At 37.1% G+C, this 21162-nt stretch overlaps 2 protein-coding genes across 4 annotated transcripts in view; one reads left to right on the forward strand and one right to left on the reverse strand.

Moving 5' to 3' along the window:
- Window positions 1-21162, forward strand: part of LAMTOR3 (late endosomal/lysosomal adaptor, MAPK and MTOR activator 3) — a 35460-nt gene that overhangs the window by 5845 nt on the left and 8453 nt on the right. The window contains exons 5-9 of one of the 3 annotated variants that reach the window (XM_054591694.1): window positions 2889-2953; window positions 6437-6570; window positions 7614-7677; window positions 9206-9257; window positions 12465-13160. In XM_054591694.1, coding sequence (XP_054447669.1) covers window positions 2889-2953; window positions 6437-6570; window positions 7614-7677; window positions 9206-9257; window positions 12465-12468 — 319 coding nt within the window. In that variant the 3' untranslated portion in view covers window positions 12469-13160. Of the gene's footprint in view, window positions 1-2888; window positions 2954-6436; window positions 6571-7613; window positions 7678-9205; window positions 10052-12464; window positions 13161-21162 lie in introns of those variants that run through there. The other 2 variants (XM_054591695.1, XM_054591696.1) reach the window with 2 other exon arrangements.
- Window positions 20552-21162, reverse strand: part of DAPP1 (dual adaptor of phosphotyrosine and 3-phosphoinositides 1) — a 53953-nt gene continuing 53342 nt past the window's right edge. Inside the window, exon 9 of the mRNA XM_054591693.1 lies at window positions 20552-20620. Within this exon, the coding sequence (XP_054447668.1) occupies window positions 20552-20620 (69 nt within the window). The remainder of the gene's footprint in view (window positions 20621-21162) is intronic.

Here is a 21162-nt window from a genome sequence, read left to right on the forward strand (position 1 = left end):
AAATACTAATGGAATGTGGTTTTGTTTCTTTTAAAAAATTATCTGTTAAATATAGTTCTTGGATTTATATTTTAAAATCTAGTTGTTACCCAGGCAGTCTCAGGCTTAAATAGTCACAACATTGTATTTTATAATAACAAAACGTTTCATCATTATATGAATAAAACTAAGTATGATGTCTTTCATTACTGATGTAGCATTTGCTTTTTTTTTGGAATAAAGATGTTTTAGTAAGAGTAAGGTTTAGATTTCTGCAGAATATTTCATAAAATTTAATTGATTCTAAATGTATACTGTACCTATCAGTGCATCATAGTGATTTTCAATTATTAGTAAAAATCTATTCATGTTATTCTTTGTTGATTATGTGTGTAATTGGAAATGTCTTATATTTGTGGCCTGATTTCTTTAAGAAGTTACTCTAAGTATGTGAGTAATTTTTCTGCTTTGTTGGACATTTCTCTCTGTGAATTTGAAGTCTATTAAAAAGAACGTCATCTTATTTCCATCTCCTCTTTCAGTGCAGTAGTTGGCATTTAAGTTAATTAATTGAAAAAAGAAGCTACCTGTGGTGACACCGATTTTTAAAACACTTTTATAGTGCTCTTTTACCTATTTTTTAATTTCCTTATTTTTTGAGTAGGTAATACATTCATGAAGTTCAATATTCAAAAGTTAATTGAAGGACTTAGATTGAGAATTTTCTCATCACTGCCCTTCAGTCATAGAGTTCCTCTCTTACAGGCACCCACTGTTACCTATAGGCAACCATGTATGTAAACACATATTTACATGTATACACAGAAGTCTCAGTTTAGACTGCTATAACAAGGTATCAGAGATTGAATATTTTCTTACAAATGACCTAAATTTATTTCTCCTACTTCTGGAGGCTGGAGGTCGGAGAGGAGGGTATCAACATGGTTGCGATCAAGTGAAGGCCCTCTTCTGGGTTGCAGAATGCAAACTTCTCATATTCTCACAAAGGGAAGGAGGCTAGCTAGCTTTCTAGCCTCATATGAGGACACTAAGTGCATTCCTGAGGGCTCCACCCTTGTGGCCTAATCACCTCCCAACGCTCCACCTCCAAATACCATCTCATTGGGATTGGGTTTTAATATATGAATTTTGGGGGCAACACAAACATTTAGTCTGTTCCAACATACGTGTATGCCTTCATGTGTTATTTTATAAGTTGCTTCTTTTGCACACTCTTGAAAACCATGTGGTTTTTCAGGTAATATTTATAACTTTGAGAACAGTCCTTCCAGTACATAAAGAGCTGCTGCTTTGTTTTTTATGTCTGCAAAGTATTCCATTGCATATGTGTGTCATAACTTATTTAACTTTTTCTTCTCAGTGGATAGGTAGGTTTCCAATCTTCTGTTGAAATATTTAAGAGATGGCGCTGTTGATAACTGCACAAAATAATGTGTGGTTGTCTGAGTATGTGCAAGATACATGTTTGTATAACCTAGTTTTTAACTTAGAAGAATATGTTTGTATTGTGTATTGTATAGGGCATGTTTTAATCCATTGCTAATATCAGGATTGAATGATTATAGAAAATAATACTAGTAAATATTTATACACATTGTTTCATCATTCTTATTTTTAATGTAAGGTAGGTAAATGGCTTTGTAGCATTTTCTCTTCAAATGGCAGTAACACTTCTCTGACTTAAATGTTTTTTGACAATGGAATTTTTAAAAATATAATTTCATTATCCTAAGTTAATATGACTATTCTTCATTTCGAAGTTAAAATACTAAAGTTAACACAATAAGGAATGGATAATTCTGGGTTATATAGTAGAGACACTGAGCATATTCCTGAATTGCAATCTCTATGTGTTGCAAGATAGTTATAAGAAAGTAAATATTGATAGTTGCTACAAGATAGTTGCATAAATATTGAAAGTTTGTTTCCTTATTATAATTTTTAACACTGTACTTTTGTGCTGTAGGAATTCTCACTAATGACTTAATACTTAAACTGCAGTGATAAGTTATGTCATTCTTGGGGAAGTACAGATGATACCCTGGTATTGACAATATTTTTTAATGTAAACTGTGTACCAATCACTATGTGTATTATTTTATTAAATTTCACAATAGCTGGAAAGTATACTTCACTTCATTTTCAGATTGTTAACTGAGGCTTAGAGAGGTTTTATTACTGGCCCACGGTAACAAATGGTAGTAAGCAGGAGAGCCTGGGTGGAACCCAGGTCTTTGTAACTTCAGATATATGGTCTTGACCCTTCTCCTTAGTGCTTCTTACATACTCATGGCCAAAAGGATTGCTTTGGGACCGTCATTCTTCCCATCCAGTTCCTTCAACTTAGAGAGGTCTGTTTGTCCTTCTCTTAGTGCCATAACATCTGAGCTAAGCTGTCATTTCCTCAGGGAAGCCTTCCCTGACCCACCTGTCTAAATCAACTACCCACCTCCATTATAGATTGTAAGTTTTGTGAAGGCATTGTGTTTGTTTTCACTTAGCGTGGTATTTTAAATATTCACTGCCGCAAATAGTGGGCACTTGTTATTAGAATAAATGAAAGGAAAAGTCTTTGTCATTGTTACCATTGCTGATAATCTGTCATAGTTTTGTAAACCATGAGTAATTAGCAACTTTAATGGAGAATCAGCTATGTTTAGATCTTTATCAATAAACTACATAAAATTATAAAGATTATAAATATGTAAATGAAACACATTCATTGAATTTCTGGAAAAGTATTGGAAAACATTAGAGCATATGATTTCAATAATTGTATTTCCATGGTTCTTTCAGAAATATACATGAAAATCACTATTATGATTTTGATGTACATATTTTCAGAAAGTGAAATATTTTACAATATTTTAACTTTTTTTCCTTTCTAGTGTTGAAGGGCTCCATGCTATTGTTGTGTCAGACAGAGATGGAGTGCCTGTTATTAAAGGTAAAAGTGAGTACTTAACATGCCAGTGTCATGTTTGCTTTAGAATAAAAATGTACTTATATCTGGGTATTGCAGAAACAAGCACATGAAACCCATTTTAATAAATTTAGGAGATGGTCTTAATTTGGGAGAAGTGTTTGCTTTTGTATGTTGAAGACTGCGTTGAAACTTATAACTTACTGTATGTTAAATGTATCTTTTTACCATTCAGAGCATGGATTTATCACAGGCCCAGTTTCCCATTAAAGACATTTTATGGTATAATATAAACCATTAGTAAATCTAAGTGATAAGGTTGGGCATGTATGGAGCTAGATATACTATGCACAAAGACTCCTCCCCCATATATACATTTTATCGACAGTTTAGGATAAACATTCATGCATTTGAATCAACATATATTGGTTGTTTAATCTTTCTTGATTTTTCTACTACTTTACTGGAAATAAGACTCAAAAACTTTTAACTTCACAATTACTTTAGTTAACCATAATCAAATAAGAAGTTTTCACCTACTGAAGAGTTTGCTGACTTCCAGCCAAGATGGAGGCGAAGGTAGACATGTTTTGCCTCCTTGCACAACCACAAGAAGGGTCACAACTAACCTCAAAACAAAAACAACCAGAACTGCCAGAAAATCAAACTGTACGGAAGCCCAACAATAAAGATTTAAAGAAATATTCATGCAGACAGGGAGCCAGTGCAGACAGGATGTGGTGTGGTAACGGTGAGGCGGCAGCAGAGAGGGAGAGACAAGGCAGCAGTGACTCACGGCCAGCAATCGGGCAATCCCACATTCACATGTGGTAGATAAAAACTGGGAAGGACACCTGGTGAGTAAGCAATCCCAACCCCAAGCCAGGCCATGCAGCCCAGGGTTCCAGCATCAGAAAAATAAAGCCTCATAACTTTTGGCTGCAAAAACCATTGGCAGTTGGGGCAGTGGAAGAAACTGCTGGTGTCTCAGGAGAGTCCGTTTTAAAGGGCCCCCATGGTGCTAGAATTTCTGCAAACTCATCCATGCTGGGAACCACCACAGGGGCAACAGCCAGGGGGCGCCAGTCTCATGAGACTGGAGTGAAGTGACTGGAAATGGGTTGAGGACTGAGCAAGTAGCGTTGTTCTGTCTCTGACCCCTCTTCCACATACAGTGTCACAAAGTGGTCAAATTGGTTACCATTGCCTGGTGAATACCTAAAGCTCTGCCCTTTATAATGAAACATGTGCCTTTTACAGGGAGTCAAAGCAGCTCTATCTAATATGCAGAAATAAACAGGGAGGCTGCCAAATTGAGGTGACAGAGAAATATGGCTCAAATGAAAGAACAGATCAAAACTCCAGAAAAAGAACTAAGCAAAATGGAGAGGGCCAACCTATCAGATGTAAAGTTCAAAACACTGGTATAAGGATGCTCAGAGAACTCATTGACTATGGCAAATGCAAAAAGGAAGAAATGAAAGCTATACTAAGTGAAATAAAGAAAAATCCACAGGGAACCAACAGTGAAGGGAAGGAAGTTAGGCTATTTAGAACACAAGGGAGAAATAGTCAACAGGTACAAAGTGAAGAAACAAGGAAAAAAAAAAGAAGGGTAAGAAGACTGGAACATCTCCAAAGGGGCCAACACCTGAATCATAGGGATGTCAGAAGGAGAAGAGGAAGAGCAAGAAATTGAAAACTTATTTGAAAAAATAATGAAAAACTTCCCTGATTTGGTGAAGGAAATAGACATACAAGTCCATGAAGCACAGAGAGTCCCAAACAAGTTGGACCCAAAGAGGAACACACCAAGACACATCATAATTAAAATGCCAACAGTTAAAGAGAGAATCTTAAAAGCAGCAAGAGAAGAGAGTTACCTACAAAGGAGTTCCCATAAGACTTATCATCTCACTTCTCAAAAGAAACTTTGCAGGCAAAGAAGGGACCAGCAAGAAGTATTCAAAGTGATGAAAAGCAAGGACCTACATCCAAGATTGCTCTATCCAGCAAAGCTATCATTTAGAATGAAGGAGCAGATATAGTGCTTTCCAGATAAGGTAAAGCTAAAGGAGTTCATCATCACCAAGCCCCTATTATATGAAATGTTAAGGGGACTTAAGAAAAAGAAGATCAAAACTATGAACAATACAATGACAGCAAACTCACAGCTATTTACAACTGAATAAAAGAAAAAACTAAACTAGAGCAGAAACAGAATCATAGATATGGAGATCATATAGAGGATTATGAGTGAGGAGGGGGAAGGGGGAGAATAGGGGAAAGGTACAGGGATTAAGAAGCATAATTGGTAGGTACAAAATAAACAGGATGTTAAGAATAACATAAGAAATGGAGAAGCCAAAAAATTTATATGCATGACCTGTGGACATGAACTAAGGGGGAGGGGAATGCTGGAGTGAAAGGGAGTACTGAGCAGAGAGAGGAAAAAAATGGAGACACTGTATTAGCATAATCAATAAAATACTCTTTAAAAATTTAAAAATCAAAAAAATAAAGAGCTTGCTTTATTATTTTTACCCTGATTTCAGCCTTTTTTGAAAAGTGTATACAATGTCACAATCAGCATATATTAAGACTATTATTACTACTTCTGTCTGGTAGCATCAAAATGGATGTGTATAATTAAACTAGGATACTATAATAGCTTTAATAGCTTTACAAAAAAAAGGTTAGATAATATTATGTACATTGTGTGACCAATTTATTTTCTACCTGAGGTTATCATACATGTCAGGTTATTTGAAACTTGAGAGATGAAAGGAAATTTATAAATCATATTTTTTGTTTTTTGTTTTATAAGCAAAGATGGTCCTGTGCAAAGAGTACATTGTCATTCCAAAAATTGCAATGTGAGTCAGTGACAAAAATAATATTAGAACCCGTCACGTCCTGATGTGTGCTCCAGCGTGCTTTCTAGCCCACCGTAAAACTGGTAGCTGTGGGGCAGTCAGTTGACTTTTCTGAGTTCTGTAATGAAGTTTTTCAACAAAATCTCAGATTTTCCAGCTCTCATGTTCTTTCTCGGGATCTCTGTGTTAAAGCTTTAAGCTTGCACAACTAACTCCATGACATTAATGAGTGAAGGAAAGTAGATAGCCAGCTGCAAAATTAGTAATATCTATAGACAATGCAACAGAGTTTTATGAGAGCAAAGTTTCCTGAAGCTTTTTTTACTCTAGCTTGGCTGACAGTTTATTAAATGTACTGATTAATCTGTGTTTTAAGGTAAGTAGATATGAAGGAAATAAAAACATTTAGTATCCTTTTAAAAAATACAAAAAATATTTTGATAATCATCATTTCTTCCCTCAACTCCTGAGCTGTTTTTCACACCTAAAATGATGAGACCTAATCAGGGATATGATTTTAAATATTGGAAGCAGGACCCTATGCTTGATATTTTTACAGATACATGTTTTAAAAAGTTCCGTAAAATTTCTACCATGTCCACTGCATAATTTTTACTCAACTCTTTTGTATTTCCAGTGGCCAACGATAATGCTCCAGAGCATGCTTTGAGACCTGGTTTCTTATCTACTTTTGCCCTTGCAACAGACCAAGGGAGCAAACTTGGACTTTCAAAAAATAAAAGTATCATCTGTTATTACAATACCTACCAGGTAACTTCATAACTTTTGAGTGGTTTGCTTATTGCAACTGTTATTGTTATGTTTTCTATATAAAATAGCTTGTGTTATCATTCTAAATTTGAGTTTTGAAGAATGTGGAATTTTAAAATCTTATCCTTCAAATTGTTTATGTTAAACTATAGTGATTTTCTTCACATTTTACACCAGGAATTAGTTGCTGTGGGAAAAAAGTTAAAGATTTAATAATCAAGTACGTTATCCTGAAAAGGGTGTCAGGTTACTCTTACCTCCAGTAGATGGTGCCCTTAGCTTAACAACTGTGATTTCTCAAGTGACACTTGTGACAGAAGAAAATTTCTCTTGAAAGTCAGATGATAAGTTATTTAAATTTGTTGTTTCAGCTAATTCTTTCATTTAGTAAATAATAAAAATATTATTTATATATGCATAATGTGTCCAGCTGCATTTTCTTTAGAATTAATCACTTGTGTTTTAGAGCAGTGCTTACCAAAGTATGACTTAATGCACTACTGATGATACACAAGTAACATCTTTTATTTTAAAAGTTGTATATTTTAATGTGTATTGGGCAACAGATAACCAACCCATCTGACCTTTAACTTTACTGGTAAGGATTAGATTGAAGCTAAGTTAAAGATAGTTAATTTGAAGTTAACTTAAATTGTTTTAAGTTATCGTGGTACATAGGAGGCAGAAAAATCATGAGGATACAACTACTTGAATGAGAAATACTTCCTTTAACCACTTAATGATTACATTTTTATTGAGCTCTTACTATGTAACTGACACTCTGCTGGTCTTTAGAGATAAAGCAGTCCCACCTTAAAAACTTTCCAGACTAAATGGTATTGTCTATAAGGAATACGTTAACTCTGTTTTATGGAAATATTTATTTTCAGCTCTTTCATATTTCATGATATAATGCCATGATATTGGGCTGGTATCTTACACATTGACCATTTAAAAAGTTTTTTGAAAAATTAAGATAGTTCATTTAATTATACTGCCTTTTCACAATACAACAAATTATTTAGATGTCATTTTCTTTTTAGGTGGTTCAGTTTAATCGTTTACCTTTGGTGGTGAGTTTCATAGCCAGCAGCAATGCCAATACAGGTGTGTTTTAATTACCTTAAGTAGAGCTTTTAATTCTTTATAATAGCCTGTCTGAGCAGTCTAATATAATAGGAGTAGTAGTTTTAGGGTTAAAAAAAAAAAAATACTGAATTTGTGGGCCTGGTCCACAGTCTAGTCCTTGCTTTGTTTTCCATGTCTTCATAATCTGCTTTCACCATCTCACGGAATTATTTGTAGTTCAGATGAGACTGTGTGTGTGGGTAAGTTATCCTTTAACATAGGAAATTAAATGTTATTTTTACCTCTTGAATGCTACATTTTTCTCATATTAATACAGTTTAAGGAAACAAAAAGAGAGTAGAGAACCAAACAAAACACATAAAATGGTCAAGGATGACTTAAATTTCATGTAGACCAATCTATGAAAAATTTTTAAAATCTTGAAAGATTTTGAGCAAGATGAATGTGAAGAGCATGAATAGGATAAACATAATCACATTTCTTCTTGAGGGTCGAAGAATTGAGAACAAGCACTAGGAAGCTGTACTTTCTATAGAGGATAGTAAGATCTCATTATATCCAGTATCCAGTAAGATCTCATTATATCCAGTAGCCTTCACTGGATATGTATAAAGTAAGAGTATTCAGTGGAATATTTTTTTACTCCATTTAGCAAAATGGGTTTTTTTTTTTCCCTAAAGATCCGTCTCCTTCAGATTTGACTGCTATTTAGAACTGATACACATTCATTTTCCGTTTTTTTTCCTTTCCAAGCTGTTTGAGCAAGTGCTATTTCTATCTCTCACTGAAGCCAGTCCTTAAATTTCTGATCTTTAAATGAGGGATTTAGATTTGATAATCTAATAGGTCTTTTCCATTTCTAAATCTTTTGAAGTTGTAAAATATATTTGTGAAAACACTTGGTAAATTATACAGGGGTGGGCAAAAGTAGGTTTACAGTAATAATACAAATAAATAATACAATAATTAATAAGTAAAACTAGAATAAACTATGTGTTTTGCATACTTAGAGCTGTAAACCTAATTTTGACCACCCCTATATTGAATAGTAGCGATGTCAATATTTTAAGTATATTAAACCTTAGTTGTGATAAATCACTACCACATACTAAATCATTGGTGGTTATAAATTATGATCATGTACAGAATTATATTTTAGTGTTTAAAACATTTCTTTGAGAATTCTGATACTTTTAATATTCTTTGAGACAGAGGATGATCCTTATTTCTTTGAATATAAAACAAGCACTGTCTAAAATATATAGCCTTTCACTCTGGTAAACTAAGGAGAAGATAAATTTGCTAATTGCTAAACTAAGTTGTCTTCCAGATTCATCATTAAACTTCCTTTTAAACATGGAATTATATGTAAACTTCACAATGAAGTTTTTTTGGTTACTTAGAATTCTTTGTTTTAGTTACAGGAAATAAACTGTCTTATTTACTTTTTAGTAACTAAATTACAACAAAAGGGAATTTAAGTCAAAAACGTTTTTTAGGAACATTTTTTTCTAATGTTCTAATTTTCTTAATCTCTTTGTTTTAGGACTAATTGTCAGCCTAGAAAAGGAACTGGCTCCATTATTTGAAGAATTGAGGCAAGTTGTAGAAGTTTCTTAATCTGACAGTGGCTTTAATGTCTACCTAATCTTCAGCATAACAGACACAGTATCAATCTAGCAATCTTAAGACCACAACAATATTTGTATCCATGTATTCAAGAAAGGGCCCCTTTTCTACCTTACACTAAAGGAGTCTATAGAAAAAATTTATGGACAGATTGATTGCTGTTTTTTCTTGTATAGGTCTTATTTACTGAGATCTGGGAATATCACAGAAAGAGTTCAGTCTATCACAGCTCCCATGGAGTTAGTCCCGTCACCAAATCTGCATGAGATTCTATTCGCTGGGTCAGAATCAAAATGTTACTTTGATCTATTTGAACCATGCAGTGCTCCCTTTGTACGTTCTGCCAGGCCTGCAGAATGTGAAACAGATCCTTTTTATTGTGAATAATAATGAGGACATATTTTTTTCGTATTGTTTTATTTCTTTGCATTGAGTGTGGGGAAGGTAAAATGGCTTAGTAAAAGTAATAAAATCAGTACAATCACTAACTTTCCTCTGTATATATTATTCCACAGTATAGATGAATATTACTAATTGATTTGATTCTCCTCAGAGGGTGCTGCTGTTTAATGAAAATGATAGCTGATGGTTTTTCCCCCCACTCTGCTTTCTATAACCAATCAGTGTTTTAATGTTTGTGCGTTCTTTATAAAATTTAGATGTGATTCATTATTGAACTGTTTCCAATATTGATATGTATGTAAACATGATACTACAGCCATTTTTTCAATACATGAGTATAAATAAAATTGTATTTTTAAAAGTATAGTTTGAGCATTGTATAGTTTTTTCCCCCCAGACTTCTTTCAAAAGTTTAAAGAATATAATTACTAAATTCATTCTTTTCAACTACATGAATAAGTAGTGAGTTCCTTGTGGATATTGCTCTGGAGATGGTTTTTTCCTAGCATAAACTGTCAGTGGGAAAATAAATACCCATGAGCCTAATTTAATCTCTGTGAAATTGGTATCATACTTTTAGAATATGCCCTTTATATTCAGGAATATAGTCTTACCATTTGAGGTTGTTAATTACCTCATAGGTCCTTTGACAGTCAGAGTTTGTCCTGGTACATGCAGTTCTGTATACATGCATTGAGCACCTGTGTGCCCTTCACCAGACCACATTGTAGAATTCTAAAGAGCACAGTTCACATATTTCCATGCTCCAGGGGTGCATTTCCTATGGAATGAGTGTAAATGCGGCCCCTGGCGATGTGGAGTGAGATAGTGGGCCAGGCGCTGTGCCTCTTTGCTGCTTTCTCTCACTTCCTCTCTCCCTCCTTTCATTCTATACAAATAGACTAAATTGTGTTACCCACCTTTAAAGAATTCAAAGTTCAATAAATGAAACAGGTATATGAAGTGCTGTGATAAAGGATGCTAGAGAGACAGAATAGGGGCATTTATTTAGAATGAGGTTTTGCTTATTTTGAGAGAGAAAGGGGGCATGTAAATTGGGCAAGAACAGCAACCTTTACAAAGAAGTAGGCAAAAGAGGTGTGTTTTACATGTAGGGAATTGTTATAATGGAATAAAACATTAAGACACACCCATTAAAATCAGAGTGCCTGGTATCTGGATTATTATTTAGTAGTGTCCTGGAAATTTTTTGCCAGTGCAGTGCTTCATAGAACATATAAATGGGTTGACCAGAATTTTAATTGCAGGTAATAATTATTGCAGGTATCTTAAAAAGCCCAGGAAAGAAAACTGTAATAAATGGAGATACTTAACCTTTGCATGGCAAATACTGCTACTATTAAAATTTATTTTTAAGGCGGTTTAATAAATTCTATAGTTCATCTAAGGTGAAAGTATCTTTTTTCAGAAGGCTAACTCTTTAACCCTAGATCTCGACCTACCCCATCCCTAAACCTATTTCTAAACCTAACCCTAGCCCTAACCTTAAAACTAACTTTATCCCTCTAACTCTAACCCTATGCCAGAAAAGAAAGTTTTGAAAAGGTAGTATTAAACTAAATACACAGCTAGACAGACTAATGGGACAAACTAACCCAAGAACAGACTTAAGTACATACATATGAGGACTTAAAACAAAAATTATATAAGTCAATGGGGAAAGGATTATTCGAGAACTAGTAGAGCAGGCGTTTTTAATACTCTGCTGATGAAAGTGAAAATTGTTATGCCCATTTATGAGAGACAGTTGGGCTTTCTCTATCAAACTTGCAAATACTAGGATTCTCCAGAGAAACAGCACCCATAGACCTGACATTTAATTTGGGTACCTCAGGGCTAGTCAAGACACAAAATTAACCATTGTAGCCAGCAATGCTGCTTCTAGATATTTACCCTACTGACACATATTGACAAGTGCAAAATTATATTTTTTCAGGTATTCATTTCAATTTGGTTAACACCAAAAAAGTGGAAATCTTAGATACTTATCATACATATGGTGATCATATGTTCTGGGTTTGTTTTTTTTAAAACACTACCAGTTTATACTTTCTCTTCACAGTAAAATCATTAGAGCTTTCAACTCTCAAGTGTCCCATTTTACATAAGAGACTATGTGGTCACCCTAACCATAGAGGATTGATTAAATAAATTGCTACATTTGTCCAATGGAAAAGAAGAATGACGAAGACTGTAAATGCTCTTATTGAGCAGCAAGTGGGGGCCCTGCTTCCTCTTTTGGCCTCCCCACCGTGCTTCTAAGAACACCATGGCCTGTTTTATCTTACTTACCTCCCAGGCATTGTAAAATTTAAATGCTATGCCCACCAGCGGAGAGGGATTCATTTTCAACTCCCCATCTAAATGCTGGAGTTTCTGATACACGGGGCAGTTGGCCTCACTAAAGTTATGTTCACCATCCGCACATTCTCTGGGGCCTGCAGGTCAGAATCTGTGCGCTTTCTGTAGGCCCAATAGATCCTCTCTAAAGTCAGAAAGGTCCTCATTTGGCTTTTGCTGATGGGCTTGTATCATATTTAGGCTCTTTTGCTTGGGCTCCCTCTTCTTAATCCCTTTCAGTGTATACTTACTGTAATGTTCCAGGAAGCCTAGGCCCCCACCATCTGTGTTCCGGTTAGACTCTTTCAAAGGAATTGCCCCAGTTGGGTTGGGGGTCCCATCAGGATCCTCTTGGTGGAGACATTGGACCTCTTCATTAACCCTATTTATAACTAGCCATCTCTCATCTGCAGTTAACAAGATGCTGAGGAGAGCCTGTACATCTGCCCAAGTTGGATGATGAGGGCAAAAATGAAGGTGATAATCTGCCATTCTCTGAGGATCATCCCTATATGAGGGGTTGGAATTCTTCCAGTTCACTAAGACTGAAGTAGAAAATGGAGTATGGACCCAGTAGTAGCCAGTGGGCAGGCCTTGCTGATCTACTCCACCTGCAGAATAATGCCTCAAAGGAAACTGCCTTGCTCCAGATACTTACGCTCCCTGGCCAAACAGCATGCCCTGCCCAGTCTTTGAAGGGGCGACCCATCCCTTGTGCAGGGGTGGAGCCGTTGGCTCTGTGGTCTATACTTCAGGGGCAGGAAAGGAGGAAGCTCCTCCTGCCACCACCTCTGGGTTCCCTGGGTTGAGAATTTTGATGATGTTTACCTCCTCCTCCTTTTCTTTGTGTTTTACTATCAGGAAGAGGTTTTGAGGCCTCCTCCCTTTTCTGTACTATCAAATGATTTTCTGTCCCTGGCAAAAACCTATTACACAATGACATAAATGCATTGACATAATGCATTTCATCCCATCTGTCTATCTGTTGGCAATACTGTTTCAATTGCATGATGGTACAATAACCTAGGGAGCCGTGCACAGGATACCTTTCCTCACAATGCAAAACATACGTAAGCCACATAGTGTTACAATAATAAATCAATACCTCCTTGGACATTGGATAATTACAGCACACGCTCCAGTCTGCCAAAACCCTACGCAGTGAGCTCCCTCTAGGAGCCAGCACAGAACTGCCCTTATTGGCCCAAATGTAGGAGCTGAGAGCTGTAACCAGAAAAATCCAAGAAGCCTGAGAACCTATAAACAAATCTGGTATCCACGACTCCGTTAGTCACAAGCAAATCTGCCAGCTAATGTCACAAACTCTGGTCCCCACACAATGGCTTCCCCAAAGCAGTCCTCACCTGGACTTCATTGCACCACCTTTTCCCAGACCCGTTTCCTTTATGGCCAGCCAGGCCTGTTTAGGTGGCCAACGCCTTGAGTGGATGTGGAGATTAGGAAACCCCACAGTCCCACTCGGGGTCGACCAGCCACAGGCAGCTAGGGTCCCACCAGACTCGCCATTGTTGTTACTGAACAGCAAATGGGGTCCTGCTGCCTGCAGCCACCCTCTAGGCAAATTCCAGAGGTAAAGGTTCGATGGTAAAGGAAAGGAGTCTTTATTCAAAAGGTACATACACAATTTTGGAATAACAGCTTTCCACATGCATTAGTCACTTAAGCCTATCAATTAAGGCTAAACTCTTTAACTCCTGAGTTCTCCTATAGTTCCCCCTGTTAGTTTTTAGTTACTTTGTTTTTATAGGGTTAGTTAACAAATTAAACAAATAATATACAAAAACTGCACAAGTTTGGAAGAATAGCAGACTTCTGCCTCAGAGCCCGTCCCCTCTAGAACACACAAAGAATAACCCTGCCGCCCTCTGCCAAGCCAGCCCAACCCTAGGCTGTGCCTGGGGTTCCTTCCCATCCAAAATACCATCTTTCGGGAACACACAGGCAGCTACTGCACGATCATCCAGGCATCCTTGAGGAAGAAGAGCCCGAGAGCCGGTCTCTGCCCTGTTTTTTCTTTAAATCTTCTGTCCCAAATGTGCCCTGGAGGTCTTCAGCTTCCCAGCAAACCCAGTCCTACGCTGTTTACCATTGCCTCAGGCCACCTCCTTCTATAGCCCCTCCCTCCTCCACCTCCACAGTGATCTGCTCAGATCTCTGTGTCAGTACTGAGGTGGAATGGTCTGTAAGACAAAATGTTGATTGAAAAAAAAGCATGGTGTGAAACTGGGTGTGGTATGCTACAATTATGTATAGGAAGTGAAGGCATGTATATGTGCGTTTATAAATGCTTATATCTGATAGGACATCTCTATAGATACACAACCTGGTCACATTGGTAACCCCCCAAGAGTAGACTAGGTACCTGGATTACAGGGATCCCAGATGTGAGCCTTTCAGTATAAACTTTATTGAACTTTTAAAATTTTTAACTGTTCAAAAATAATGAAATACTTTAGCAAACAATAAACCTTAAAGTGAAATGGTGATAAGGTATTAGGGACAGAATGCTGTGTCCGTCAGGGTTTGTCAAAGAAACAACCAGGGGGATATTATATATAAGATGTATTTCCAGGAATTGGTTTACATGATTGTGAAACCTGGCAAGTCAAAAATCTGCAAGGCAGGCTAGAAGCCTGGAAAATTTCGGACAGGAGCTGAGACAGCAGTCTTGTCAGAATTTCTTCCCCTTGGGAACATCCATTTTGCTCTTAAGGACTTTCAACTGATTGGATGAGGCCCACCGACATTTTGGAAGATAATCTCTTTTATTTAAATTTAGTGGACCATAGATGTTAAGCACATCTACAAAATACCTCCATAGCAACATCTATGTTCATGTTCTGTTGAGCAACTGGGTAGCCTAGCCAAGTGACACATAGTCTTCACTGTTTATCCTTGGCAGTTTGGCAGCTGTATGCATTATAAACTGTATTTAATTCCAAATAATGAAAATAACCAAGTCATACATCTGTCTAACATGATACAACTATCCTGTGTATAACTGAGAACATGTTATTCCTTTCCCTAGAAGAGGGTATAGTCCTTGAGTAATGATATACTTTAGTTTAAATACTATGAGGTAAGGTTAATCATTTTTGACATATTTTATGTTAGAGAATGAGAAGAAAGAAAAAGGATATTGCCTAGTATATGTATGTGTGTCATATATATTATAAATATATATTATAAAATATGTATTTAATATATGTACATACAAACATACAATACGGAGTAAATACAATATCACAGTCCTTGTTTCCCAACTGGGTGTGTGGTTGTAGCTGGTATTTATAACTACCTTTCATTGCTCATTCCATATTCCCTCTGCCCTCAGCATCTGGTCATGGCTCTTTACCTGGTAGGATAATGCAAACCTTCATTCCTGAAGAATTTGAGCCATGAGGTGTCTTGCCTGAATTGAATTTTGTAGCTTTCCATTGACTTTAGTTACAGGACTTGGTAGTATGAGGATTCCCTAGGAGATCTGTGCTTTAGACATGCTCTTCCTTACCTCCACTGTGCAGTAGCAGTCCAATTTCCCCTTGGTAATCAGGGTACATCAATCACCCTAGCCAGTACAGTAATTCCTTTGCTTATTGATTAGAGGTTGAGAAGCCCAAAGTAACCAAATAGCAGTCTTAATAACCAGATTAATGGAATTGTTGTGTTCCTTCGGGAAGGAATTCCTCCTTTTGTAACAAAACCTCTAGACCAGCACAGCCTCAGAATGTAGGGACAGCTCAAAAAGGTCACTAGGCTTAATAGAGATGGTGTCATGTACATTTCCATCCCTTGATTCTTGGACCTATGGGAGAAAGAGCACCATGTATTGAATACTGATTTAGAACATCTACAGCTTCCGGGAGAATGTTGGCTGAGCCCTGCAAATTACTGCCTGCCATCTAGGTAGTGCAACAACTGTTTTCAAAAGGCCATTCCACCATTCTTTCAGGCCAGCTGCTTCAGGATGATGGGGAACATGGCCAATGAATTCCATGAGCTATATATGAAATATATTGTCTCCAAAACCCAAAGAGGCCCATTAGGTATTGTGCCTCTTTTCGGGTTATGGGAGAAGCCATACACATCAAGTTAACCTTTACTTTAAAAAAGTATTTAGACCTGTCCCTCACCATTGGACCCCTAGTGAGGTAGAAGGCCCCTAATTTTTTGCTGGAGTTATTTCCCACTCTCAGGCACACAGATGTCTTACAAATAAGCCTAGAGTAGTTGCTACTTCTTGCTCACTGTGTCCAATCATTATAGTTTCATCAACGCAGACCAATGTGAGAATGTCTTGTATAAGGGAGGGTGGGCAAGGTCTTTGTGGACTAAGTTATAACACAGGTTCAGAGAACTAATACACCTCTGAGGTGGGAGAGTGTAAGGTGTATTGCTGACCTTGCCAGATAAACTGCTTCTGGTGCTCTTTACTAATAGGTGTCAAGAAAAAAAAAAATTGCCAGATCAATAGCTGTATACCAGGTATCAGGGGAAGAGTTAATTTGTTCAAGCACTGGAATCACATATGGACCAGTAGCTGCAATTGGAGTCACCCCCCAGTTAAGTCTGTGATGATCCACAGTCACTCTTCAGGAGTCCTGGATTTTCTGCACAGGCCAGACAGGTGGCCTGAATGAAGATGTGGTAGGAATCACCACCCTTGCCTCCTTCAGTCTGATGGGGGTCCTGATCTCTGAAATTCCACCACTGCTTTTGGTTTACTATCTTTCTAGGTGGAGGTAAGTTCCATTGGTTTACACTTGTTCTTTACTACCAGAAGCGCCCTCATGCCACAGGTCCCAACATGGCTATTTTGCGAGTTACTGCGTATGTCTATACCAACATTGCTCTCTGAAACTTGGGCCAAGGTCCATAGGTTCCAGAGCTCACCGGACCCTTCTCTGGTTCCATCCTTGCTGCTTCTGTGGAAAACCCAGTCCTTCTCAAATGCCTTCCACATATTTCTGGGAGTCCCCATAAAATCCTTTATGTATACTCTTCAAACCAGTTTTTGCAGAAGCCACATGGCACCTGCCAGTTTCATTCATTCTTTTCCTCTACTCTCTGGATGAGCTCTGTACCCCAACCTTGGCCATTGGTGGTGCTGCTGACAGAAAACAGGGGTGCCTAGAGGCTGCTGAAGGCTAAGGGTATCATCTTCACAACTATAAATGTGACACAATTATCAGCATCTGTCCATTGAGACTATAGTGAAAAATAATCTTTAGGTTTTGCCCAGCATCAAAGTAATAGACGAGAGTGTGCTCAGAATCACCCTACTACAGATGTCCATAGCTCATCAGTAAAACATGTACCTCAACTGTCTCTCTACCTTCAGGTAAATTCTTTCTCCGGAAGGCTCTTGGTTCCTTTTATCTGCCAGTCCATTAGACGAGGGGTCCTCAAAACATCATCCACAAACTGGGCCATTCTGCCCTCTAGCAGTATATGACAAGATAAATACAGAAATTGCAAGCTGTAATATCTTATAGCAATTTAACATAGTGACTTTTGACTGTAGAATCTGACAATAAAAATGGGATTGTGAAAACTGTATTTTTTATTATACTTTTCTAATAATTTATTTTTATTGGATTTTACAAAATTTCAGTCTGAAATTAAAAAGAAAGAGAAAATCTGATCCCTTACCACAGGTGACTTAAGAAACTCTGATTGACATCATGCTCTGACAGCCTGAATCCATTGTGAGCTGTGGGGGCTCAAGCCTGGAAGTCTGCTGTATACTGTACTTGCCCAGGTGAGGATCGAAGAGCCCACCTGCTCACAAGCCACATGGGTGGGAAGAGAAGAGCTCTAGCTTACTGAGTGCTCTGGTGTCCAGAGGCTCTGGACTAGGAGGGCAGGGTTCTCTCAGAGGCAGTAGTAGCCCTCCCCACCGTGGGTAGGGGGGACTCTTCTAATCCCCTCCGCCCCCCAGAGGGAACAGTGCCTCTGTGGGCGAAGATATTCCTAGGGGGAGTTCTGAGAATATAGCAGTATTCAACCATGGCCTGACAATATTAAATGGAAAATTCCAGATATTTTGAGAGAGAAGGAGAGACCACATTGACAGGCCTTTTGTTACAGTATATTATTATAATTGTTCTATTTTGTTATTAGTTATTGTTAACCTGTTACTGTGCCTAATTTATAAATTAAACTTTATCATAGGTATGTATGCATAGGAAAAAACATAGTATTTATAGAGTGTGCAGTTCCAGGTACCCAGTGGGAGTCTTGGATCATATTGCCCACAGATGTATGTGGAGGGACTACTGCAACTGTTAATACTTTGGCTGTGTCTTAAGAAGTACTGCCTTTATGATAAGCACATACCTGTTAGCAGACATGGCATGACACAGACACACCATTGGCTAGCCTCCTAAACAACCCCACTCAAATCTGCCCTTGGCACAAAACATTCTCCCTCGTCTTGCACTTGCAGAAAGAGCTGTGGGCCTCCTCTCAGAGGGTGAGATCACGGCCACTTCTCAGGGCTGCTGACAACAGGTCAGGCATCTAGCATAGTACTAATGACATAGTAGATATTAGTTAGCTCACCTTTTTCATGTCAAATCCTCAAGAAAACGAATTGAACACCATCGCAGCACACTCTGCATCATATAGCTTTGTGTGCCTCACCTGCAGTATTTACCTTCTATACATTATCATGTATTTATTATCTTTTCTATAGTCTAATAAAATCCTTGGGGACCTAGACTACTTTTTCAACTCTTAATCCTTCATAGCTCAGAGTCTAACTGATATGGATTCCTCATTGCTACTTATGATATTAGTAAGTTGAATTTCTTTTAAATTACAGATATTAAAAAATACATTTTAATAGCAAACATTTCAGACACAGAAAATCATGCTCTTTTTAATAAACATAACCAAAAACTATAAATAAACATGACATATTTTACAAACGGTAAGAACAACATTGCCTACACAAAGAAACACCCTTAGTTCTAAGAACACAAAACATAAAACCATGCATTTCAGTAAGGATTCATTTGTAACTCCTTACTTTGAGAACTTAATAGATTTTAACCTGACATTTGCTTAATCTCATATGATACAAACATAGTAAAATACATTAAGCATCTTGTTGAAATATACAAAAATTTAATATAATTTCTGAAACAATGTTTAAATTAACAGAAAAACTTATTTAACAAGGTATTTCTTTGGATTGCAAGAGCAGTGTTATATCATAGTTTTGCACCTTGCACCATAATCTTTGTATTTTGGGGTTCCTCCTCCACCTTCTCTCCCTTCAAACTTCTATCAAAAAAAAAAAAGAAGTATTAATAAAGATAATAGAATCTATTTATGAGCTCTGGGTGACAATATCTTCTCCCATTTCAATCCCGTCAATCTGCTTTGAAAATGCTGTGTAACAAACACAACTATACACAGCATGTGGATTTAGTATTGCTCCCTCAACTGGCAACAGGAGTTGCTCTTGAATAAGGAGCAAGGTGTTCAGCCATCTCAGTGCTGGTGATTCTTACTTTTCTCGGGCCAACACCTACAGTTTACTCTGAGGAAGGGATTGTTGTAACATACTCTCCTGGAGAAGGCTCTCAGTCTTTTTGGAGAAATGTTGGGTGAAATTAGTTCAGTGCCTATATGTGCTCTATTATTGTTATAATATGTTTAATATTATTATTAAACTACATCATCTACCACTTTATTATCCTACCTCAATTTATGTTTTCTCCTTCTTTAAAACAGTTTCTTCCAAAATGATTAAAAGAGGTTTTTTTTTTTAAGATTATACCTCCTTTCTCATCCTCCCTAATTATCCATACAACATTTAGTTCTCACAGGTTTACCATTAGAAGGGAAGGAAGAACCCACTGGATTTCTGAGCCTTTTACAAAGGGAAAATAAATACTGCAAACATTTTTCATTATAGTTTTAGAAGTTGTTTTGTTTTTTTGTATAAAGGGAAAAAAAGCAGAATAACCCTGTTTCTTCCCCAAGCCAATCTTTGATGTTTGCTATCAATATACTTTCTAAAGAGGCAGACTAAGCCTCAAAGTATACAACTGTTTCCTTCTTGGTTAATAGCTCAATGTGGATGTCAGAGAAGCTGACCCTGACACAGAGTTGAGACTCTGGGCAAATAAGTCCGTAAGGTCGGGGACCATGATAAGGGAAAATGCAAACCCTTTATCTTCTACTGTGTGTTGTAAGAGTGAGCACACAGGGCGTGGCAGTTGCATCAGTTTCCATCAGAAGGGTGACTACGCGGTATTCTGAAGGAGACGACAACATCCTGCAGGGCAGCATTTCCCCATGCATCAGCAAATGCAGCATGTTTGGAAAGATCCAAATCAGCATCTGCTTTTGATTTGTTTTTTAAAGAAAAATCTGTAGTCAGCTTTCAGTGGCAGCCTGCTATGGATCACAGCATCAGAGAACACGCCACCCCGCTCCCAGCCGGGGCATGGCTGTCAGGAAAGGTCTACTTAAAGATGAACGACCGAGATCGGATTGTGCCTTCTCTTTGGTCCAGCTGTTTTCTTATTTGAGACTGTAATGAAACACACATACATGTTTATGTATTACTAAGCAATTTTAAGAGAACTAACTCTGGCTTTAACAAGTATTAAATAAGACATATTGATTAGTAAAGAAACCATGCAACAATAAGTTAATTATCATGTGCCCTTTCCTAAATTTTAATCCATATTTTTTTTGTATTTTTCTCAAGAGAAGTATAGTGAAGTGGGTGCTAAAACTTGTACAAATTGGGAATTAGCCTAATACAGAAATTCATAAAATGCAATACTATTAGATGAATCAAAAGGAGACACAGATCTAAATTTATTGATGTAGAAAGATGTTCATAATAAATTATTAGGTGGAGTGAGTGAACAGGTAAAGGACACTTAAGAATGATTAAATTTTCTTTTAAATTATTTATTGGCACAAGGAGAAGTCTCAAAGTACGTGCATTTGATATATTTTTAACCTTAATTTTTCTACAACGATTATATATTGCTTGCATAATTACAAAATAGGAAGAATAAAAAATTGACTCCTTTATCTGCAAAGATTTCATATGGCAAAATT

This window comes from Pteronotus mesoamericanus, unplaced genomic scaffold, assembly GCF_021234165.1.
Source record: "Pteronotus mesoamericanus isolate MK-2021 breed Mesoamerican mustached bat unplaced genomic scaffold, CSHL_Meso_final scaffold_232, whole genome shotgun sequence".
In the NCBI taxonomy this organism is placed as follows: Eukaryota; Metazoa; Chordata; class Mammalia; order Chiroptera; family Mormoopidae; genus Pteronotus; species Pteronotus mesoamericanus.